The 19,879-nt window shown below is 43.0% G+C and overlaps 1 protein-coding gene across 2 annotated transcripts in view; it reads right to left on the bottom strand.

The window, feature by feature from the left end:
• PARN (poly(A)-specific ribonuclease) overlaps positions 1-19,879 on the bottom strand; it is a 158,162-nt gene that overhangs the window by 60,285 nt on the left and 77,998 nt on the right. The window contains exon 22 of one of the 2 annotated variants that reach the window (XM_059153981.1): positions 17,019-18,126. The exons of the other annotated variant lie outside the window; for it this stretch is intronic. Within the exon in view, the coding sequence (XP_059009964.1) occupies positions 18,044-18,126 (83 nt within the window). The 3' untranslated portion in view covers positions 17,019-18,043. Of the gene's footprint in view, positions 1-17,018; positions 18,127-19,879 lie in introns of those variants that run through there. 2 annotated transcript variants of the gene reach the window in all.

Below are 19,879 nucleotides of genomic sequence, written 5' to 3'. Positions count from 1 at the left end.
GAGATTTAATAATGTTCTCCCGCAAAGGCCCTCTGTAATACATATTAGCTGAATGAATGACCAATTCTCTTTTCTGGGAGAGTGAGAACATCAGAAGGAGGAAGAAACCCTCACTTTCTCTTCTTGGCAGCAAGGAGCTGAATGTAATGTACACACAGAGGAGTTTACACAAGACAATTTGTACTCTAGATTCGTAAACGACATTCACGGAGTTCTAAGGAGTTCTCTACGGTTAGAAGCAGTTGCGGAAAGAGCTGACTGGTACAAGAAAAGGGTAATGCAGTATCTGTTTTTCCAGCAAAAAAGCCAGAAATGGATGTACCGTGGATAAGCAAGGAGAGGCAGGGGCAGCCCACGCTGTGAGGGTGTGCTTTCACAGTTCCAATCAGTCTGACTACAAGGGGTTCTAACCCACAGGTGTGTGGATACGATGGGAAGGTGGGAATCCTTGTCCTACAAGCTCACACCCTGGCCCCCACTGACTTGACCGGTGTTCCTGGGCTGGGGGTAAGGTCCCCCAGCATCAGTCAGCTCCCGTGACCGGTCTGGACCAGGGCCTGGGAGAACTGGGGGCAGCTGGGGCCCTGTGCACCAGAGGGGCAGTGAGCACGTGCTGAGCCTATGTCCCACGCAGGGCACCCTCACGGTCTAGAGGGGAAAACTGAAACCTGCTGACTGACTTGCCCAAAGCCTGGGAGCTTCTACGTGGAGAGGAAGTGCATTCAGTCACTCTACCAACCGAGGAAAATGATGTCAGCGAAGCGGCCGCACACTGGCCACCTACGCTTACTTTTCTCGGAAGCAGGGAACACAGGGCGACGCTATCAGTTCCTTCTTGTGCTTTCTTCAGCAGACAGTCCACAGGCTGTCAGGGAATGTTCTGACTACATGAGAAGGGGGTTAGAGACACTCATATCCTTTGACCTAGCAATTCCTCTTTTAGGAAACTAGTCCATGAGAACAATTTGAAATGAGAACTGATTTTTTTTTTTTTTTTTGCACGAAGAGGTCTAGAGATCAAAATGTACACACGTACATTTTAAAAACCACAGGGGTGCCTGGCTGGCTCATTCGGTAGAGCATGAGACTCTTGATCTCAGGGTTGTAGGTCCGGACCCCACACTGGGTATAGAGAGTACATAAAAATAAAATCTTAAAGAAAAAAAAAACAACACAAAACCATAAACAAACCTAAATGTTTTACCGTAGGGTAACAGCTAAGTAATCTGGTATTCACAGTCACTAAAAATTATGCCTTTCAAGGGGATAATAACCAAACAATAGATGATCAGTAAATCCTCTGGCTAGTTTCTGGACAAAGTAACTTGAATACCTAGTTCACAAGTTATGACACTGATGCACTTGTACAAGTAGAGGCTGATCATCTAGTATATGTGAGCTGCTACTTAAGACATTGAAAATCTATTTAGAATAAAAATCTCTGTCGTGTTCTATGGGTATGTTCACTTTGAGATAGTTCACTGAAAGGTACATTTATGTCAAATGCACTTTTCTATATGTACGTTAAACCTCAATTTAAAAAAAAAAAAAAAAAGGTCAAATCTTGACTCCCCGGAGTTTACATTCCAGAGGAGGACACAGACGCTAAATCAAAAACCGAAAATACACGATGTCTGCGTAGCGCTATGGAGAATGAGCAAATAAAGATACAGAACACCCAGGTAAAGCTGAATTTCAAATAAGCACCAGAGCATTTTTTAGTGTTAGTATGTTCCACACACTATTTGGGACACATTTATGCAAAATCTGGCAAGCCTGTTTACCGACAAGTGTCTTTAGAGCAAAACTCCTTCCTGTTGGAGTAAATAACTTCATGCTTCAAGGAAGACACAAAAAGGAGAAACTGTAAGAGAATAAACCAATTGCTGTGACTATGGAAAAATGCAAAGCTCTGGGGTGGCAAAACCGACTTACGTGAAGAACTACACAACAAACTGCGGCAACTGTTCGCAAAAACAAAACTGAGAATTAATCTCTTTAGGTGTCCACTTCTTCTGGGCAGTGAAGGGGGAAAATCATACATGTGTTTCACATTGTTATGAACATTTTAGAATAGCACCTAGGACCTAATAACGAATGGCTCACTAAATACTGAGAATAAATAATACTCATAATAAAAGTATACTTACAAATCAGTAAGAACACACAATTCACAAAATAAGAACCAATGAAGCGTCTCACAATAAGTTTAGCGCTGCTTTGACAATGTTTACACTGAAATGAGTGACATCCTCCCATGGTTAAGACCCCCAGGCGCCTACTAATCACAAAGGGGGAAAGCTGTAGGGGAGAAAGGGAGGTCACCCTTTACCCTACTCATCTAACAAAACACCAGTAACTGTTTAACAAACGGAGGTCACATGCCTCTGGACGTGATGTGCTGAGAACACATCACCTACATAGAGGCACTCCCACCGAAAGTACTTCCTCTAAATCTCATCATGGGACAGACAATGCACACAGAAGGACCCTGCAAAACAATGGGCCTAAGCTCTTCAAAAATTGTCCATGTCATGAAAAACAAAAACAGCCTGGGGACTGTTCTAGATTGAAGAACACTGAAGGGCGGTGGAGACAAAATGCATGATTTTTACTGGATCTTGGATCAAAAATAAAAATAAAAAACCATTAAGAGACATCAACTAGGACATTTGAGGAAATTTAACTATGGCCTGAACATGAGACCAAACCACTACCACAAATATCCTACAACAGAGAATATATATACACATGCTGATATATGTATATGTTATGAATGTTTGTGCAATGTGCATGTACACACGTGTGTGCACGTCTGTGTGTGCACATGGAGTGAGGGGGAGATAGAGCAGATATGAGAAAGTTGCTATCTTATCTACAGGTTTGAAATTTTTCAAAACAAAGTTGGAGAAAATGATAAAACAAAATGCACGAGGTCCATTTGTAAAGAAAAAGAAAACAAAGAAAATGTATCTTCCCTCAGTAATCAAAGAACTGCTGATAACATTAAAAAAATAAATAACACTGTATGGATTATAAACTGATACAATCTTTGCACAGGGCAATCTGACAATATGAGAAATTCTGATTTTAAAACTTTTTTTTACAACAAAAAATCATGGGGCTTCTGAGTGGTTAAGTTGGTTAAGCATCTGACTCTTGATCTCAGCTCGGGTTTTGATCACAGGGTCATGAGTTCAAGCCCCATGTTGAAAAAAAAGAAAAGAAAAAAAAGGAAAAAAAATATGTCATAGACAGGCCAAGTGAAATTCCAGAGAACTGTAATTCTGCATTTGGAGTTCCTCCTTCACACAACATTCTTGTGCCCAAAGAGGTTCTGAGAGTGTTAATTACAGCATGATAACTGAAATAAAACCTAAAAATTCTATAACAGTACTGTTGGGTAAATTATAGTATATTGACCTGATGACTTATTTAACTAATGCAGCCAGTTTTCACAGAGTTAAAATAACTTGAAAAAACTTTTCACAACTATTAATGAAAAAAGCAAAGCCTAAAGTTCTGTCCAAAGTATGGTTATACCCACACAAGATAAAGAGGCAAAATATGGGAAGAAAATAGGCCAGAAGGTCATCGTGATTATTTCTAAGTGACTACTTTTTTTTTATTCTGTGGGTTTGTTGTGTGTCTCTCCTCAGTTTTCTACAATGAGCATGTATTCATTTTATTTTTTAAAGTATTTTTAAAAATAAAAAGATAAAAAAATCGGCACTCTTAGACCTGAAACAGTGAAATTTTTGTTTCTGTCGTTACCCAGTCAGATGATCTGAAAGCTGAGTGCAGGGAACACAGGCTCATATTCCTACAGTGCTGTCCTCTGTGATAACTAGGAGAGAGCCCTATTTAAAAAGAAAACTTTTTAACTAACCGTGGTACAGCAAAGTTTCTGAAAATTATAGAGGAAGGTTATGAGTTATAAATAAGTTTACACATATCATTACTAATAACGCTGAAATGCTATACTCAAAAGGACTGATTTAATGCCAGCCAAGACCAAAATAAATGCAGTCCTCAGATTTTATTTAATTAATTTGATGTCTGGCTATAGCTCAACCGCAAAAATCCTGATCGAGGCACAACCAAAATTCCACAATTCGTTTCATTTATGACTACCAGCTTAAGAGATCACAGAGTGAATGGAAATCCCACTCTCATTTCTGAATGTATGCCCATCAACATTTTAAACTGACAATTTCTAACTTCTGAGAGAATTTAAAAATGACTCTTGGAGTAAACTGTTCTGAGAATAGGAAAATTATCTGGGGAATCCAGGAGGTAAAAATTCCAAAGAATAAGCTAAATTACAAATAAGTAAAAATTACTCTGAAATAATTACAATAAAACTTGTAATAAAACAAACCACGTAGTGGACTTGGCCCTCCTGAGCCTCACCTCTCGAGAAAGCCATCTTCCACTGAGAAGGAAACCTCTCCTGGCAGGCCATAAACTGCCAAAGAAACAGTAAACAACGTGTCAACCCAACTGTTTGACCTCACAGATTAGCCCCGGATGTGGGAACTACACAAGGACACCAGCAGAGAGATGGGCTCAGACTTCCAGCCCGCACCTAGGGAACGCCCCCATCAGGCTAGCCATGCTGCCATCCCACAGAAAGAATGAACAGTATGCACCTAAGAGTTACTGAAAGGGAGGGGGGGGGGTGGAGAAAAGGGGAAGAAAAGGCTCTATTCAAAAAATGTGATTTAATGCATTATTTAGTAACTTTTTCCTGGGTTAGAAGAGATTATTTGGATCTGTTGTCACGAATGGTAAAGCAATAATGTAACTTTCAATCCACTTTCATGGCAGTGAATATTTGGGGGACGGCAATTTTAAACCCTTAACCCCACCCATCGCGTAAGAGCTATCAAACAGATATCAAATTATACACGCTGATCATTATTGTTATGATTTAAAGCTCACAAACATGAAGCTTGGTCAAATATCGTCAATATCAAAGAGCACTTGAAAAGCATTTTTATTTATAATATTAACTATACCATTGAAGTGTTAGGATAAAATGTATTAAAACAAATTACAGAGAATCTTACAGCTAGAGCAAACAAATAAAAAGCTTACAGAAGCTAGCATTTCAGGCAGAAACCGGTTTCACATGAAAAAGTGGCTTTTTTAACCCTTGGCAGGGGTATATGTATTTTTCTATTCCTGAAGGAATAGAGATTCTGGCAGTGAATTTCCGTAGTAAGGAAGAATATGGTTAAGCATCCTTGTTACTTCTGACCCCCTAAGAAATGGGCTTCACTACTCTCCAGAGTTAAGACACACAACTAATCACACTAATATATTCCTGAATTTTCTTTCAGCTGAAAAGTCTAAGTCCTCATCCAGAGCCAATAACGTAACAGAAACACCCCAACAAAACAATGACAAGAAAAACTGGTAGAAACATTTCTATTCAGAGGAGATTCCCAGAAATTCAACGATTTCTAATTTAGCCTACTTGGTGCTGCCACAGGACATTTCAACCATCTCTGATGCCTAAGACTCTTCCCTAGAGCAGAGAAGCAGCAGCAGAGGGCTGGGGATATGTTAATTTGTGAGGAAAAGAAAAGGTCAGGGCCATTTCCAAACTGGGGGTAATAATGGGTTTCACCAAACAAATTTCAACAAAAAACTGCAGAAAAACAGATATTCTCCTAAAACTATAAAATGTCACCCAGAGTAACTCTTAATGCATATACCATAGCCAATTGTGTTTCTATCATTTTCACAAATTCTAGAAGAAAATGAAGGCTGGGAAAACTATCTACTTAGGGATAATTAAGTCCCTGTATAGAACCACAAATGAAGTAGGGATTTATGGACATTCACTTTTTAAAAGCACAAGAAGATTAATCTGTATGATATGAAGAAGAGGAAAAAAGATGATCAAGGCAAGCAAATACGGCTTAGTTAAAATGACAAAGGAGGAAACCCAAACCTACTGTTGGACTCAGTTTCTTTCTTTCTTTCTTTCTGTCTTTTTTTTTTAATAGATCCTTTTTCTCCCCCTTCTGGTTTTATTGATGTAATTGACATATAACATTGTATATGTTTAAGGTTTCTTAATCTATCATTCTGCTTTTCCAAAGACCACAGGAGGTCACCACTGCATTTGAAGCCTTGGGTCTCCAAGGACCATCCCAGAGGAGGACCACAGCATGCCCCGCAGTTACCACTCCTCCCTCTGAGACTTAACTAGGCAGACAATGCTTATCATCTAGCCAAGCTTGCTTGTCTGTTATGATAAACCAGGAAGAAGGAAAGCCGAGAGAAGAAAATAATCTATACATAGGGCAGATGAGGTAGAAAAGAACTGTACCACAAAGGAAAAAAATCTATTCGTCAATTTCAAAAGTTCTGAACTCCACCCAATTGGGAGGTTGGGCAATAAAGGTAGTTTCTGGATCACCGCCCATGTCAAAAATCAGATCACAGGTTCTTACTCTTATTTTATCCCCCAATCTATACAAGAATTTCCTTTGAACTCTACAATGGTCTTCCCTTAGTTTAACAAAAAATTTAAATATTCACTGCAGCTCTCAGGCAATAAGCACAGAGCTTGCTTATCTCCACGAGTTAACACAGGGTGATAAGTCCAAGGTCCTACTATCTTTTAAAGGTCAAGGATGAGATAGCTTTGCCTGTTCTAGCAACATGGTCTATACCCCTAACACCCGGCTCAGAAATGAATGCTGTTGTTCACAAAGGAGGAGGGAAAGAGAGTCCAGTCACATTAATACAAATATATTCCCGTTGCTAAAAAAAATCCCAAGCCACATACTATTTGATAGTTCATTAAAAAAAAAAAAAAAATTCTGGTCTAGCAGCAGATGAAATACATTAGTCAGAGAGGGCAGCTAATAAACACATCACACGTAACATCAGCTTGAATCAATGCACTGAAATCAAAACAAAGATGAGATCGAGACTTCTCGGCTCTTCTCTGCCACTGTAGTTACTACATTTAACAGATTCAAGTTGAGATCCATGGACCCGAAGAGTTAAATGCATCTAAAAACTAATCCTGAAAAACCTTCAGGGTCTTAAAAAAAAAAGCGATTTTCTTTTTTCCTTTTGGAACGCATAAATTTAAAAGCCATTAACTGTGTACAAAACCCAGTAAGACAAATAATTTTGTCTCCCACTCTGTAGGTAAGAGCGACCCTTCAGCGGGGCCAGGCCTGTGCTGAGCGGTCACTAGTCGTCCTCTCAATCATCTTCACTAATCCTCCGAGGCCTGGGACAAAGCAGATACTGGGAATGGGGCATCCCTGATGTGCTACAGGTGGGTAAAGATTCTAGAGCAAAGATTCTAGAATGGATTCTGTCATTAATCATTATAATTCAGTGCAGGATGTCCTATAAAATCCTGTATTTACTACACACCTTGTGATAGACCCTACGGTCTAAGTTATGACCCAACTTACACGGCTGTGACTGATACCTGTTTGAGGTAGTTCAGAAAGAGCAAAACCAATAGTTTGGCCTCAAGGCACCGCTTGGTGTGGCCCTGCCCAGCGGACCGCTCCCGTGCTTCACTCGCCTTCTTCTCGTTCTGTTGAACTGAACATGGCAGCCTTGCTCTCTCTGGCCACTGAGCCTTTGAAAAAGGTGCTCTGTCTTTCTAGAACACCCCTCCCCAAAGTCACAAACCTCGTACTCAACTGTTCCTTCACTGTTGAGCTCGAAATTCTATTTCTCAGAGAAGCCCACCCCGAGTACCCTGGAGTAGCTCTGGGTCTCCTGCTCTGCTCTCTCATACAGCACTTTCCACACGTTGACTAATTTAATTTCTCCTCTCCCACTGGACCAAAAATACTCCGTGAGGTTGGGGCAAGTGTCGCTCACCTCTGTAGCCTCAGCGGCTAGGCCAGTGTCCAGCATATACGCACTCATTCAGTAAATCTCTGCATGCTTAGTGTGTCGGGTGCTGTTCTAGGCTCCGGGGAACTTCCATGAGACTTAGATTCTATTAAGGGGAAACAGATGGGGGGGAAAGGGGTCTAGACAAAATGAAAAACCGAACAGTCATGGTGGTAAGTCATGGTAAGGCAAGGAAGGGGGCAGGGATGGAAGTTACTTTTTTTTTTTTTTAAATAAGAGACTCTTTTTTTTTTTTCTTTTTAAAGAGTTTATTTATTCATTTGACAGACAGAGACTACAAGTAGGCAGAGAGGCAGGTAGGGGTGGGGGGGCGGAGCAGGCTTCCGCTGAGCAAAGAGCCCAATGTGGGGCTCGATCCCAGGACCCCGAGACGAAGGCAGAGGTTTTAACCCACTGAGCCACCCAGGCGCCCTGAAGAGTTACTTTTAAATGGAGTGAGGCAAGGCGAAGCATCACAAGGAATTTCTGAGCCATGATTTACAGGAGGTGAGGTCAAAGTGTGAATTACCACACGTCGAGAGAAAGAGCCGGGTGGAGGAAGGAGCCAGTGGAAAGGCCTACAGCAGAAGTGCGCCTGGGATAAGCACAGTGGACACTCAGTAATCTGTTCTATATGAATGAAATGGCTCAAAAAGAGCTACATGAAGCTGGGGTGTCTGGATGGCTCAGCTGTTCAGCGTCTGCCTTGGATTCCGGTCATAAGCCCAGGGTTCTGGGATCCAGTCCCGCCTCGGGCTCCTTGCTCAGCGGGGAGCCTGCTTTTCCCTCTCCCTCTGCCTGCTGTTCCCCCTGCTCGTGCTCTCTCTTGCTCACTCTCTGTCAAATACATGCGTATAAAAACGTATTAAAAAAAAAAAAAGAGCCACGTTAGGTCAAACCGTTAACTATCACAGCTGCCAAGGTGAAGCGAAGTCTTCATCACAGAACTCTTCTGCTGGTAGTAACATGCCATGTGGTCCACGGAACTACTGTCCTTACAGAAGACATTTGAGGGGACCCTATCCCCTCAAAACTGTGTCACTGTGTTGGTCGAATTCTAAAACACATACATGCTCCTGACTCTCACGGCTCAGACATAAGCATTTCATACATAACCTGAACCCATGTAAGTGCAGACGTCCGCTTCCTCTGTAAACATGGTTTCCTCTGTAAACCATGTCCCCATGAAATGGCTGTAAGTCACCTGAGGTAGCGAATTCTAAGGTACACTTCCCTGCCGTTAGATCACTGGGATTGACAACCGAGCTCAAATATGTGTACAAGAACGTATTTTATTGCCAATTTAATGTTTCTTCAGGGGGTTTTTTATAGTAAAAAGAAAAAGAAAGTAGAGCCAAAATGAGTAACAGAGAGGATTGTGTTCAAATCCCATGGGAAGTTATTATAAAGAAGCAGCAGAAAAATTATCCTTATAGTCAGTGAAAGCGCGCCAGAAAGGCCTGCAAAAGACATGAAAACTGTACCTAATATTTTGAAAGGAACTGAAGGAGTTTAAGAGCATGATATAATACGTAAGGACACAATCACAAGCAGAAAAACTCAGAAATGAGGAGATAGTACTCAAAAGAACAGAACTCGGGAAAGAATTAGAGAAGAAATGCTTTCATAAGTGAAGGCTAAATCAGAACACAAAAATGAGTGAATGCAGAATGTCTCAGAAGAGAGAAGATGAAAAGGAGGAAAGATCTTAAACCAAAAAGAAACACAGAGATTAAATATGATACAGAAGAAATGTGACACAGAAGACAGTTTAAAAAAAAAAAAAAAAAAAGACAGACCCTAATGGGTTTAAGTTCACACAGACAGAAACAAAAGCAATGGTAAAGAACAATGCTCAAAATTAGAATTTAAGACAACTTTGCTAAAGGAACCGGAAAAAAAGACTCAGTATTTACAGCACAGGGAAAAAACAGACCGCACACCGGGGAAAACAGATCCCAGACAACTAGACTGGAAAAACACATTCTAATAAAACTAGTGGACATTAAAGCAAAAAATCTCCTAGGCACCCAGACACAAAGAATAAGTCATTTAAAAGAGGAAAAAAAAAAAATCAGCTTGCCCTGAGCTCTGTGAACAGCACGTCACCCCGGAAGTAAACGGAATACCATGCTTAAAATACTAAGGGAAGAATATCTGAACCAGTGCTTTTTTGTATACAAATATGCATCTAACTAAACTGGCTTTCAAGTATAAAAGCTATAGACAAACCAACATGCAAGAATTCTGCGACATTGTTCCCAAAAGCCACACCAGAGAACAAGCTTCGCACAAGCACACTGAAGGAGCATCGTCGTAGGTACATGCGACATTGTGTGGGCGCGACACGGAGAGTCACCTGTAAAGCTAAAACTGATCGATGGTTATGGGGGACAGAGTGTCACGCAGAATGGCTGTTGGCTCTGCCCGTGCAGATGCCGTCCGGGTACTAGGAAAAGACAAGGGGAAAGCGAGGGAGGCCATGAGGGCAGAAAACGAGCACTGTCTTCCTTGCACTTGGTGTTGGTGAGTAAAAGGGTATTTCTTCAGATCAGATGCAGGGAAGAGTGAAGGCAGGAAAAATAACAGATTAGTAGCTCATTTCAATATCGCTCACAGTAGGAAACTAATAGGCAATGACTAAAAATAGGCCAGATAGGGGCACCCGGGTGGCTCAGATGGTTAAGCATCTGCCTTCGGCTCAAGTCATGATTCCAGGGTCCTGGGATCGAGCCCCACGTTGGGCTCTCCGCTCATGGGGGAGCCTGCTTTTCCCTCTCCCTCTGCCCCTCCCCCTGCTTGTGTTTCCTCTCTGTCAAATAAATAAAATCCTTAAAAGGTAAAATAAAATAAAATAAAAATAGGCCAGACAGAAATATTACATAGTATTATTGCAGCAGAAGGCAAAATGGCCAAAAATTCTGCCTTCTTTTTACGTGCACCCTTTGCATATGGCTTTCCTGCTCTTTCCTTCAAGAGTGTATTGTGCCTGGGTGGCTCGGTCAATCATTAAGCATTTGCCTTCAGCTCAGGTTATGATCTCAGGGTCCTGGGACCGAGCCCCTTGTTGGGCCGAGCCGGAAATAAATAAATAAAATCTTAATTAAAAAAAAAAAAAAAAGAGTGCATTTACTTCTCCCTTTGAATCCAAAACTGTCATGTGACCCGCTTTGGTTAAAGGTATATTAACAAGAACAGTGCACACAAAGGAAACTAACAGATGATAAAACAAGGAGGCAGCTACGGAAACACAGTGGGATTAGAATATGGTAGCCCTCAGAACAAAGATGTTAAGCTGGGCTAAACACATACACACACATACCCCCCCCCAAACAAAATCTGAAAACACAGTAATTAAAGGAGAAAGAATAAATAAAACAGACCATATAGAGAAAGACTATCCCTATAAAAGCTTGTGCATATACATATATGATAAATAATGACAGAATTGAGGAGGTTTTTAAAATAGCTATCAGATTGTACATCCCTCAAAGGAAACACTCTAAGCTAAAAAGAAATGAAAAAAAAAATTAAACTGTCACACTGCTGGTAACTGCATTGGTTTGGTTATTCTGAAACTGCTGGGAATGTATTATGGGAAAATGAAAATGAATAATTATATGGTATTCTATTTCTACCATTCCCAGTATCACTGAGAACCAAGATTCTTGGTATAGGAAAAAGAAGATATATATATGTAAGACAGACAGAGGTTAAATAAAAAACTTGTAGTCCTAATATTGAATAAGAAATAGCAGTTTGAACTCATGATGTATGATCTGAAGGAGGGAGAACAACAAAGAGAAAATAGATTTTCTTAGCTCTATCAAAGGCTCAGAAACAATAACCAACTCAGTACCGTGACGTGAACACTCGAACACCCAGACTGTGGTCTTGAAACAGTATTTTCATGAAAAGCAACCAGAGCTCCCTGGAGAAGTGCTGATTCCAGGTCTATAACAGAAAATGTCCAATGAGCCTTGGATCATGTTATCATACCACAGGACAAGTAAAAAGGACTCAGCCATCCTACAGAGGCTCTCCCTTGCAAAGCTGAGACCACCGGATCATCATCAAGGGTCAAAACGGCCACTGAGGGGCGCCTGGGTGGCTCAGTGGGTTAAAGCCTCTGCCTTCTGCTCAGGTCATGATCCCAGGGTCCTGGGATCGAGCCCCACATCAGGCTCTCTGCTCGGCAGGGAGCCTGCTTCTCCGTCTCTCTCTCTGCCTGCTTCTCTCCCTACTTGTGATCTCTGTCTGTCAAATAAATAAATAAAATCTTAAAAAAAAAAAAAAAAAGGCCACTGATGACATCGCACTGAAGATACTGACAAGCCGTACAGCCATGAGTTCATAACGATACTAAAACAACTTACTGGTCACCCTTGAGAATTCTAGTAAATTGACCAACTTTTTCAAGAAGCAATAAATGAAAGGAAAGAATCAAATATATACTCTGCTTTTCCTATCCTCATTGCAAGTCACAGAGAAGTCAGAGCTTCTCTCTACAGATGCATTCCAACAAACAGGACAGAAATAGAAAAGGAATGCTGGAGTTACAACATTGCCATATACCGACCCCTAATGAAGTAACGGGTCTAGGTTGAAGAGGAGGACACGAGAATACGTAACACAACACAAGGGGATGCAATCGGTAAAATGAGGACTACAGGAGCCTTCAGACAAATGACCCTGTTTTGTTTTGTTTTTTTCAACAAATGAAGAGGAAGACTCTGTAAGAGAGACCTGTAGATTTAAGTGACACAAGAGACATTTCAACAATCAGCATGTGTGGCCCTTACATGGATTTTTTTTTTTAAAGATTTTATTTATTTATTTGACAGACAGAGATCACAAGTAGGCAGAGAGGCAGGCAGAGAGAGAGAAGGAAGCAGGCTCCCTGCTGAGCAGACAGCCCAATGTGGGGCTCGATCCTAGGACCCTGGGATCATGACCTGAGCCGAAGGCAGAGGCTTTAACCCACTAAGCCGCCCAGACGCCCCCCTTACAAGGATCTTGACTCAAACAGAAAAAGTCATGTTTGTAAGATAACTGGACATTTTAACAGTAAGTGAATATTTGAGGATATTAAGATAGAACTTATTTTTTAAGAGCAATAATACTGTGCCTATGTTTAAAAAAAGAATCTGTCTTGGCAGCATACACAATGGAAAAAAAATATATATATATATTTTTTTAAACCAGTGATTACGATATGGTATCTAGAACATGCTTCAAAGTAAGACAAAAAGGGAGCGAGTGGGGGCGCCTGGGTGGCTCAGTGGGTTAAGGCCTCTGCCTTCAGCTCAGGTCATGATCCCAGTGTCCTGGGATCGAGCCCCACATCGGGCTGTCTGCTCCGCAGAGAGCCTGCTTCCTCCTCTCTCTCTCTGCCTGCCTCTCTGCCTACTTGTGATCTCTGTCTGTCAAATAAATAAATAAAATCTTTAAATTAAAAAAAAAAAAAACAAGGGAGAGAGTGGGTATTAGCAGAGACAGAGACAGAACAGGACTGGCCGTGGTAGTGACTGAAGAGCGAGGGGTGAGGGTACAGAAGGATTCATTATGATACTGTTTGTTTTTTTTTTAAGATTTTATTTATTTGACAGAGACACAGCAGCAGAGGGAGAGGGAGAAGCAGGCTTCCCCCTGAGCAGGGAGCCTGATGCAGAGCTTGATCCCAGGACCCTAGGATCATAACCTGAGCCAAAGGCAGACGCTTAACGACTGAGCCACCGATGTGCCCCGTATTGTTCTGTCTTTGCTGGGTTATCTTTAAAAGTTTTCTGCAATTAAAAAGCTCACCCAGACAACCAGACCACAGGAGCTTGCGTCAGAGAGCCTAGAAGAATTTTCTACAGCCCAAGACTCACCATGGTATTGGCCTCTCCAGTAACAATGCTGCAATGCATTTCCCTTCAGTTTTCCAGTCTAGTTCCCCAAAGAGCTTAATTAACTAAGGTAAAAGATTTGTCAAAACGTCATTTTCGCTCCTTAGCTCTCCCAAGAGCTGTTAGAACAACACACTTTGGCAAACCAAAGCATTCCCTTTTCTTTTTCACATGAAAAAGGAAAATAGAGCACTTGATGTGCAATACGCTAAATTCCTCCCCCAACCTCCGCTGCCAGAATAATCCAGGCAAGGCCTGAGCATCAGCTAAGACACCCCGACCAGAATCTGGCTCCCCTGGAACATGAGCACTTGTGGGACGTAGGAGCTCAAGTAATAGATGGGGAGTCACCACATTCCCCAAATTGAGCTTTTGCAGCTGTTTTTTGAGAGCAAACCAGGGTCGCCAAACAATTCGGTGGCCTGCGGGTCCCATCCCCTGTCGATGCTCCAGCACAACAAACATGCGATGTGCAGCAAAGCCTGGACAGAGTCACATGTCAGTTAAGGGAGCACATGGAGCGACGGACCCTTCATGCACAGTCACAGAGAAATCCTGCTGTTTTCCGTGTGGAATTTCTGTTAAATATGACATAGGGGCAAAGGTAAAGTCGTCCAGCAGGAGAGAGCGAGAAAAGCCCGACACCAACATTGTAAGATCTACGGCCACGGACGCCACTTACACTTCAGAAAGAACCAGGGAGAACTCGGCCGGGTGCTGGCGACGAGGCGGATGGAGCTAAGACACCACCAGGCAGTTTCCTCCCGCCAGGAATACACAGGAGAGTCAGAGAAAGGAAACTAGCACCTTTCCTCCCACCCCAAATGTAGAGCTGAGCTAAAAGTAAAGAAAAAGAAATCCTTAGGGGGTCAGAAATCAGAGAACTTAAAGCCCAGGGTGAAGGAGAGAAGCAGCAGAGGCGGTGCTGGGGGGCCGAGACCTGGGAAGCAGCCCCAACACCCCGAAGCTACACTAAGGTCCAGATGTGCACAGGCGTGCAAGGGGCAGAAGGCTGGACCCAGAGCCCCACATCGAGCTGGGCACGCAGAAGAGCTGCCTTCTCCAAGGGAAGGCTGGGGAGGGAGAGGGAGAGGGTTTCGTCTCCTGGAGTCAAAGAACAAATCTCGGGGACAAAGGAGAGTGGGTAAAGCTGGGTTTTAATCTGCAAGGATATAGGAGGAAAAAAAAAAAAGAAGGCTCTCAGGAGTGGGGGGGGGGGGGTCCCCAACAGGGCTGCCAACATGTGCCTCCAGTAACAAACAGTCTCTTAATTAGAACTAACCAGGAAGCCTGCAATCTTATCATTCCTGCGGCGGTTTGGTTTGGGTAAGGACTGGTGATAACATCTTTAATGGCTTACTTCTTTCTAGGGTCTGGTTATTCTTTGTTGGTCACAGGTGACTGTCATAAAAAAAGACCACCTCCCCCCCAACCCCAACATACACACCTAGGGTAGGGTGGTCTGGTGTGCTCCCTTATCTCTAGTTTCTTTACATCTCCACATTTTTGGGATTTCTGTGAGCTTGATTCTGAAGCCCCCTACCGGCTCTCTCCCTACTTGACCCGTCTGTCCCTTACTCAAGGGGACAAAGGAACTCACTAAGAGGCCCAGAGAGGTGGCAACCAAGTCTGACCCTGCCAAAGACTGCAGCTGGGAAGAGAGGCGTCGTTGGTAAGAGAAACTGTACCAAGCCTGCTCCACAAGTGGGTGTTAAGAAAAAGAACCAAGCACAGTAAATAGTAAAGATAGATTGACCAAACCCTCCATTTAAAAGACAGATGTTCTCAAACTGAAGAGATGCAAATTTTAATCTGTCATTCACAAAAGACACATCCAGAGCAACTCAGAACGGTTCAAAGTAATATGAGAATGGACAATACCAGCCAAAAAAGAAAAACTTGGTAGCAACAAGTTATCTCAGACAAAACTGACCTCTGGGCAAAAACCAAAACGACAAATCACCAATGAGAACAGCATTCAGCTACCCAAAGCCAACCCTGAGAGAATTACAAGGAAAAACCAACCGTGTCGAAACCACAGTAGGAGTTAAAAAAGACAAACAAGAACAAAAACCCAACTGTACATTTAGAGATCAAGCAAACAAAAGCAATCAGTAAATAAATAAAAGAATAGAACTACATTATTTAACAAGATGGCTCTCCTGGACATACGGAACCCTAGACTTCCCAAGTAGAAAAATGACACTTTCTTTCCAAACACTCTGGGAATTTTTGTTAAAGCGAACCAGTTGGGGCGCCTGAGTGGCTCAAGGGGTTGAGCCTCTGCCTTCGCCTCGGGTTGTGATCTCAGGGTCCTGGGATGGAGCCCCGCATGGGGCTCTCTGCTCAGCGGGGAGCCTTCTTCCCCCCCCCCCCGACCCCCCCGCCTGCCTCTCAGCCTACTAGTGATCTCTGTGTCAAACAAATAAGATCTTAAAAATAAATAAATAAATAAGAACGAACCAGGTCATAAAGCAAGACTCAGCTAATACCACAGACCATCCTAACCACCTTCTCTGACATGATGTGAACAGAGCCAGCAACTCCGGGGTGAGGGCTGGGGTACAAATTAGAATAATTTTCACTTTCTCTGAGCACAGAGAAGCCTACCTTCCAGCTAACCTAAAATGAATATTGTATCTATGTATCGAGGTAACCGCTACAGGGAAGGCTAGATACTCACACCGAACAAGGAATTATTATGACACAGTATCAAAGGCAGAGCAGCTAACCACAGGAGGGAAACAAAACCAGCCCGGCCCCAGGCTCTCCTGGGAGTGCTGCTGGATTAAGGTAACAAAGAAGAAAATCATTCAGGGGAGCCCAGAGACCGACCTCTGGAGCTGGTTCTAACCTGTGAGTTTTATTTAAATTCTCTTTTTTCTCAGCCTAAGACACAGGAAACATTTCAGGAGCTGTTGTTTCCCCAAGGCAACTACCTAGTTAAGAATTCTTTGTTTTGTTTTTCCTTATCAGTAAGCACTCAAAAAAGAGCTGAGGCCTGAAGGCAAACCAGTCTATTATCATAGCTGAGGTCCATCACTGGCCGTTTAGATAATCAAGATTCATTACCAGGTACACCTTCTTGTCCAAACATGAATTATGAAAAAAGATCTTTATTCCTAGAGGCAGCTGTTCACTGCTGCTGCTAAATTACAGCATTAAGAGCCTTCGATTTATCAAGATAAGAAGCCGAAGATCAAGCTCTAACAATCACTTTTCAAAACACTAGCAAGCAAGGCAGGGGGAAAAGTTCCCTTTATTCAAATGAGAAATCCAATGGAAATTTAGAGAGAAGTCTTTACATTCACTTAAAATACTTTACGGAAAACATTTTCTCTCCACTTACATGTAATTTCCTGAACATTATTCCCTTAAAATGTCTCTGAAGCAATATTAAAACTGATTATCAACTGGTTGTAAAAATTTCTCCAAGCGGGGAACATCAGCAAAGTATAGTCATCGGTGCCATTCAGATCCTGGCCTGTGATCGTGATGTTTATCTTTCCTTATTAGAATCCATTAAATCTTTCTATTACCAGATACCATGATTGTATCCTATGTATAGAGAATACATATATATTATGTATTCTTTAAAATATATCCTTTATTTATATATAAATAAATATAACCCAATGTGGTCTACGTGATGACAAGGAAGAAAGATCTAATTACACGAACAAGGATGTAAAGGAGACTTTAAACAATGACAGATTTTAAAAACAGTCTATGATAGGTATTTTTCAGAACAAATACTAACAATTTTTTTAAAACCAGCACATGGGGGGGCTTGAAGTATTTCCCTGTTTCTACTGTCTGACGTTATCCAGAATACTTAAGAGATAATCTCCTCACAGAATTTCAGTTTGAAGACCTCTGAAGAAAGCATCCAGATTAAGCTCCTATACCACTCTAACTACAGATGAGGAAGGAAATGCACCAATGGATAAAGGCTGTTCTCCACCAAGAAATGAAACAGATGACACCCTCCCCTCTGAAAGATAAGGATGTGTCTGGGAAAGTCTGGCTTGAGGTTGGCCAAGGCCTGTCAGTGTCCGTACTTAATACTGATAATGGTTCCATCAACGCTGCGGTCACAAAAGAGGCACCCCTCCCCTTCCGAGACAGAAAGGCAGGGCACCCAGTCATTCTCAGATGGAGGTCAGGTGCTCACACACCCCGTTCAAAGGGAAGTCAGTGCGGCCATCTCTGTGGAAACAGCTTCCAGGCACATGAGTGAAGGAGGTGGTGAGCCGGCTGGGTGATCACCGCAGTAGAGGACGGTCCAGCTCGGTGGGTCCAGCACACTCGAAACTGTCCCTCTTCAACATCCACCTGTTAAGGGGTCCTGCAGGTCAAAGGACAGGTCAGAGCTGTGCCGTGATTCCTAGCATTTGATTAGCTCGACAGACCTAAAAACAACGCTTTCCTTAAAACGTAGGCTCCACTAGCGAAAGCCTTCTGGCTGAGAAGAATAAAAGAATCCTCGACTACTATTTGCTCTTAGTCCATCTCCGCTCTTTCCTTTTTCAAGAGACAAGGTGCCAGTTAAAATGAGGCTGAAACGAAGAGCCTGGCCAGGTAAACCTCAGATTCCCAGTTTTCCCAAGCCTCACCATGTGATGGAAACATTAAGATAGAAGCTGATGACCAGAGGGTTGATAACAAGAGAAAGAAATACAGACAACACCATCTTTGATTAAAGTCAAATTCAAGGCACAAGAATTAAAAGCAGAGATGTTCAAGATACAATCGGCTGTAACAAATCTCGATCCTTTAGCTAGACAACTATCATTTTTCTAAAATGATTAGTCATAATAAACTGAGGATATGGCTCCATGTTCTCATGTCCCCCAAGAAAGACTCTTTGTCTTCTCCATTCACCTCCCTGTCTGCAGACGCTCCAAGTGGTGTGCGAGCCACCCGCCAGGCTGCGTCACTAGGACAGCCCAGTGCTGCTGACGGACAAGAGCCCCATGGCTTTCTAGAAGCTCTACAACAGGTATCTGTCCTTGAATCACAAACAAAACGCAGGCAGCCCTGAGGCCTCTGGGCCGAACCCCCTGAAGGAGAAAGGCAGACAGAAAGGAACAAACAGTTGTGTCTCTGAAGTCCGGCTCCTGCGGAAAACCAGGGTTAGAGACGCGAGCCACATTTTCTTCAAGCCATCAACACGCACTCCTGCTGCATGTGTGCTCCCGTTTCATGATACCTTATTGGATATTCACTGTTGGTTCGTTACTGATGAATTTGCCAACAACAGCACTGTTAACTCGTGCATGGACAAAGTGTATTTGACACCGGTGCGTTCTCCATAAGGCACATCAGTCTTCTGGTGCTCAGGAACATGGGACAGCATTTGGGCACCGTGCTAGGGTGATGGTGGGGGTGATAGTGGGGTAGGGGTGGGGGTGGGGGGCTGCTGCAAAAGGCACAAAACCATGGAAACCGTGGTCCTACAAATTCCGTGAAAGGGCACTTGTTCACAGCCTGAGAGCTGTGCCGTGAAGGCAGAGCGTCACCTTGGCCTTGCTCCACCTCAACTGGGCAGTGTGTGCGTCGGGCGGCTCAGACGCTCGGCCTTCTGCGCATGTCCGTGAGTGACCGCAGAAGCTCCGTGAGTGCTGATTTTGAGGTTACGAAAACATTTTAACGAGTAGGTAAATGCACAAATGCAGAATCTGTGCAGAACGAGGACTGCCTGTACTTTCAAGACCATTCCCAAACCAGATTCCCAAACCGAGTCTGAGAATAGACCCACAGACCCTACCTTAGAGCAATCTTACAGACTTCTCTGTGTCTACGAATCCGTAATCCTCCCATGACTGATGATGCTTCCCCCGTTAACAGAAAGCTGCCCCCATAAGGAGTGAAGTGGACCGACCGAGAAGGCTCGGAGGGAGACCCCTAACGGCAAGAAAAAGAGGAGAATTAGAACGGCAGCCCAGCTGTTGGGAGCCATGGGCAAGAAAAGGGCAGACGGCTGAAAATCACTGTGGCAACGGGTCTGGTCTTTTGTTCGGTCGGCATGGGCAGGAGATTTCAACTGGAAGCCACTTACAGCAACAAGCATGGCCTCCCCCCGAGGTCCACGTGCAAAC

The sequence above is a fragment of the Mustela lutreola genome, chromosome 17 (genome assembly GCF_030435805.1).
Source record: "Mustela lutreola isolate mMusLut2 chromosome 17, mMusLut2.pri, whole genome shotgun sequence".
NCBI classification, from domain to species: Eukaryota; Metazoa; Chordata; class Mammalia; order Carnivora; family Mustelidae; genus Mustela; species Mustela lutreola.
The sequence above is the reverse complement of the archived record's forward strand: the minus strand, read 5'-3'. Positions and strand labels throughout refer to the sequence as shown.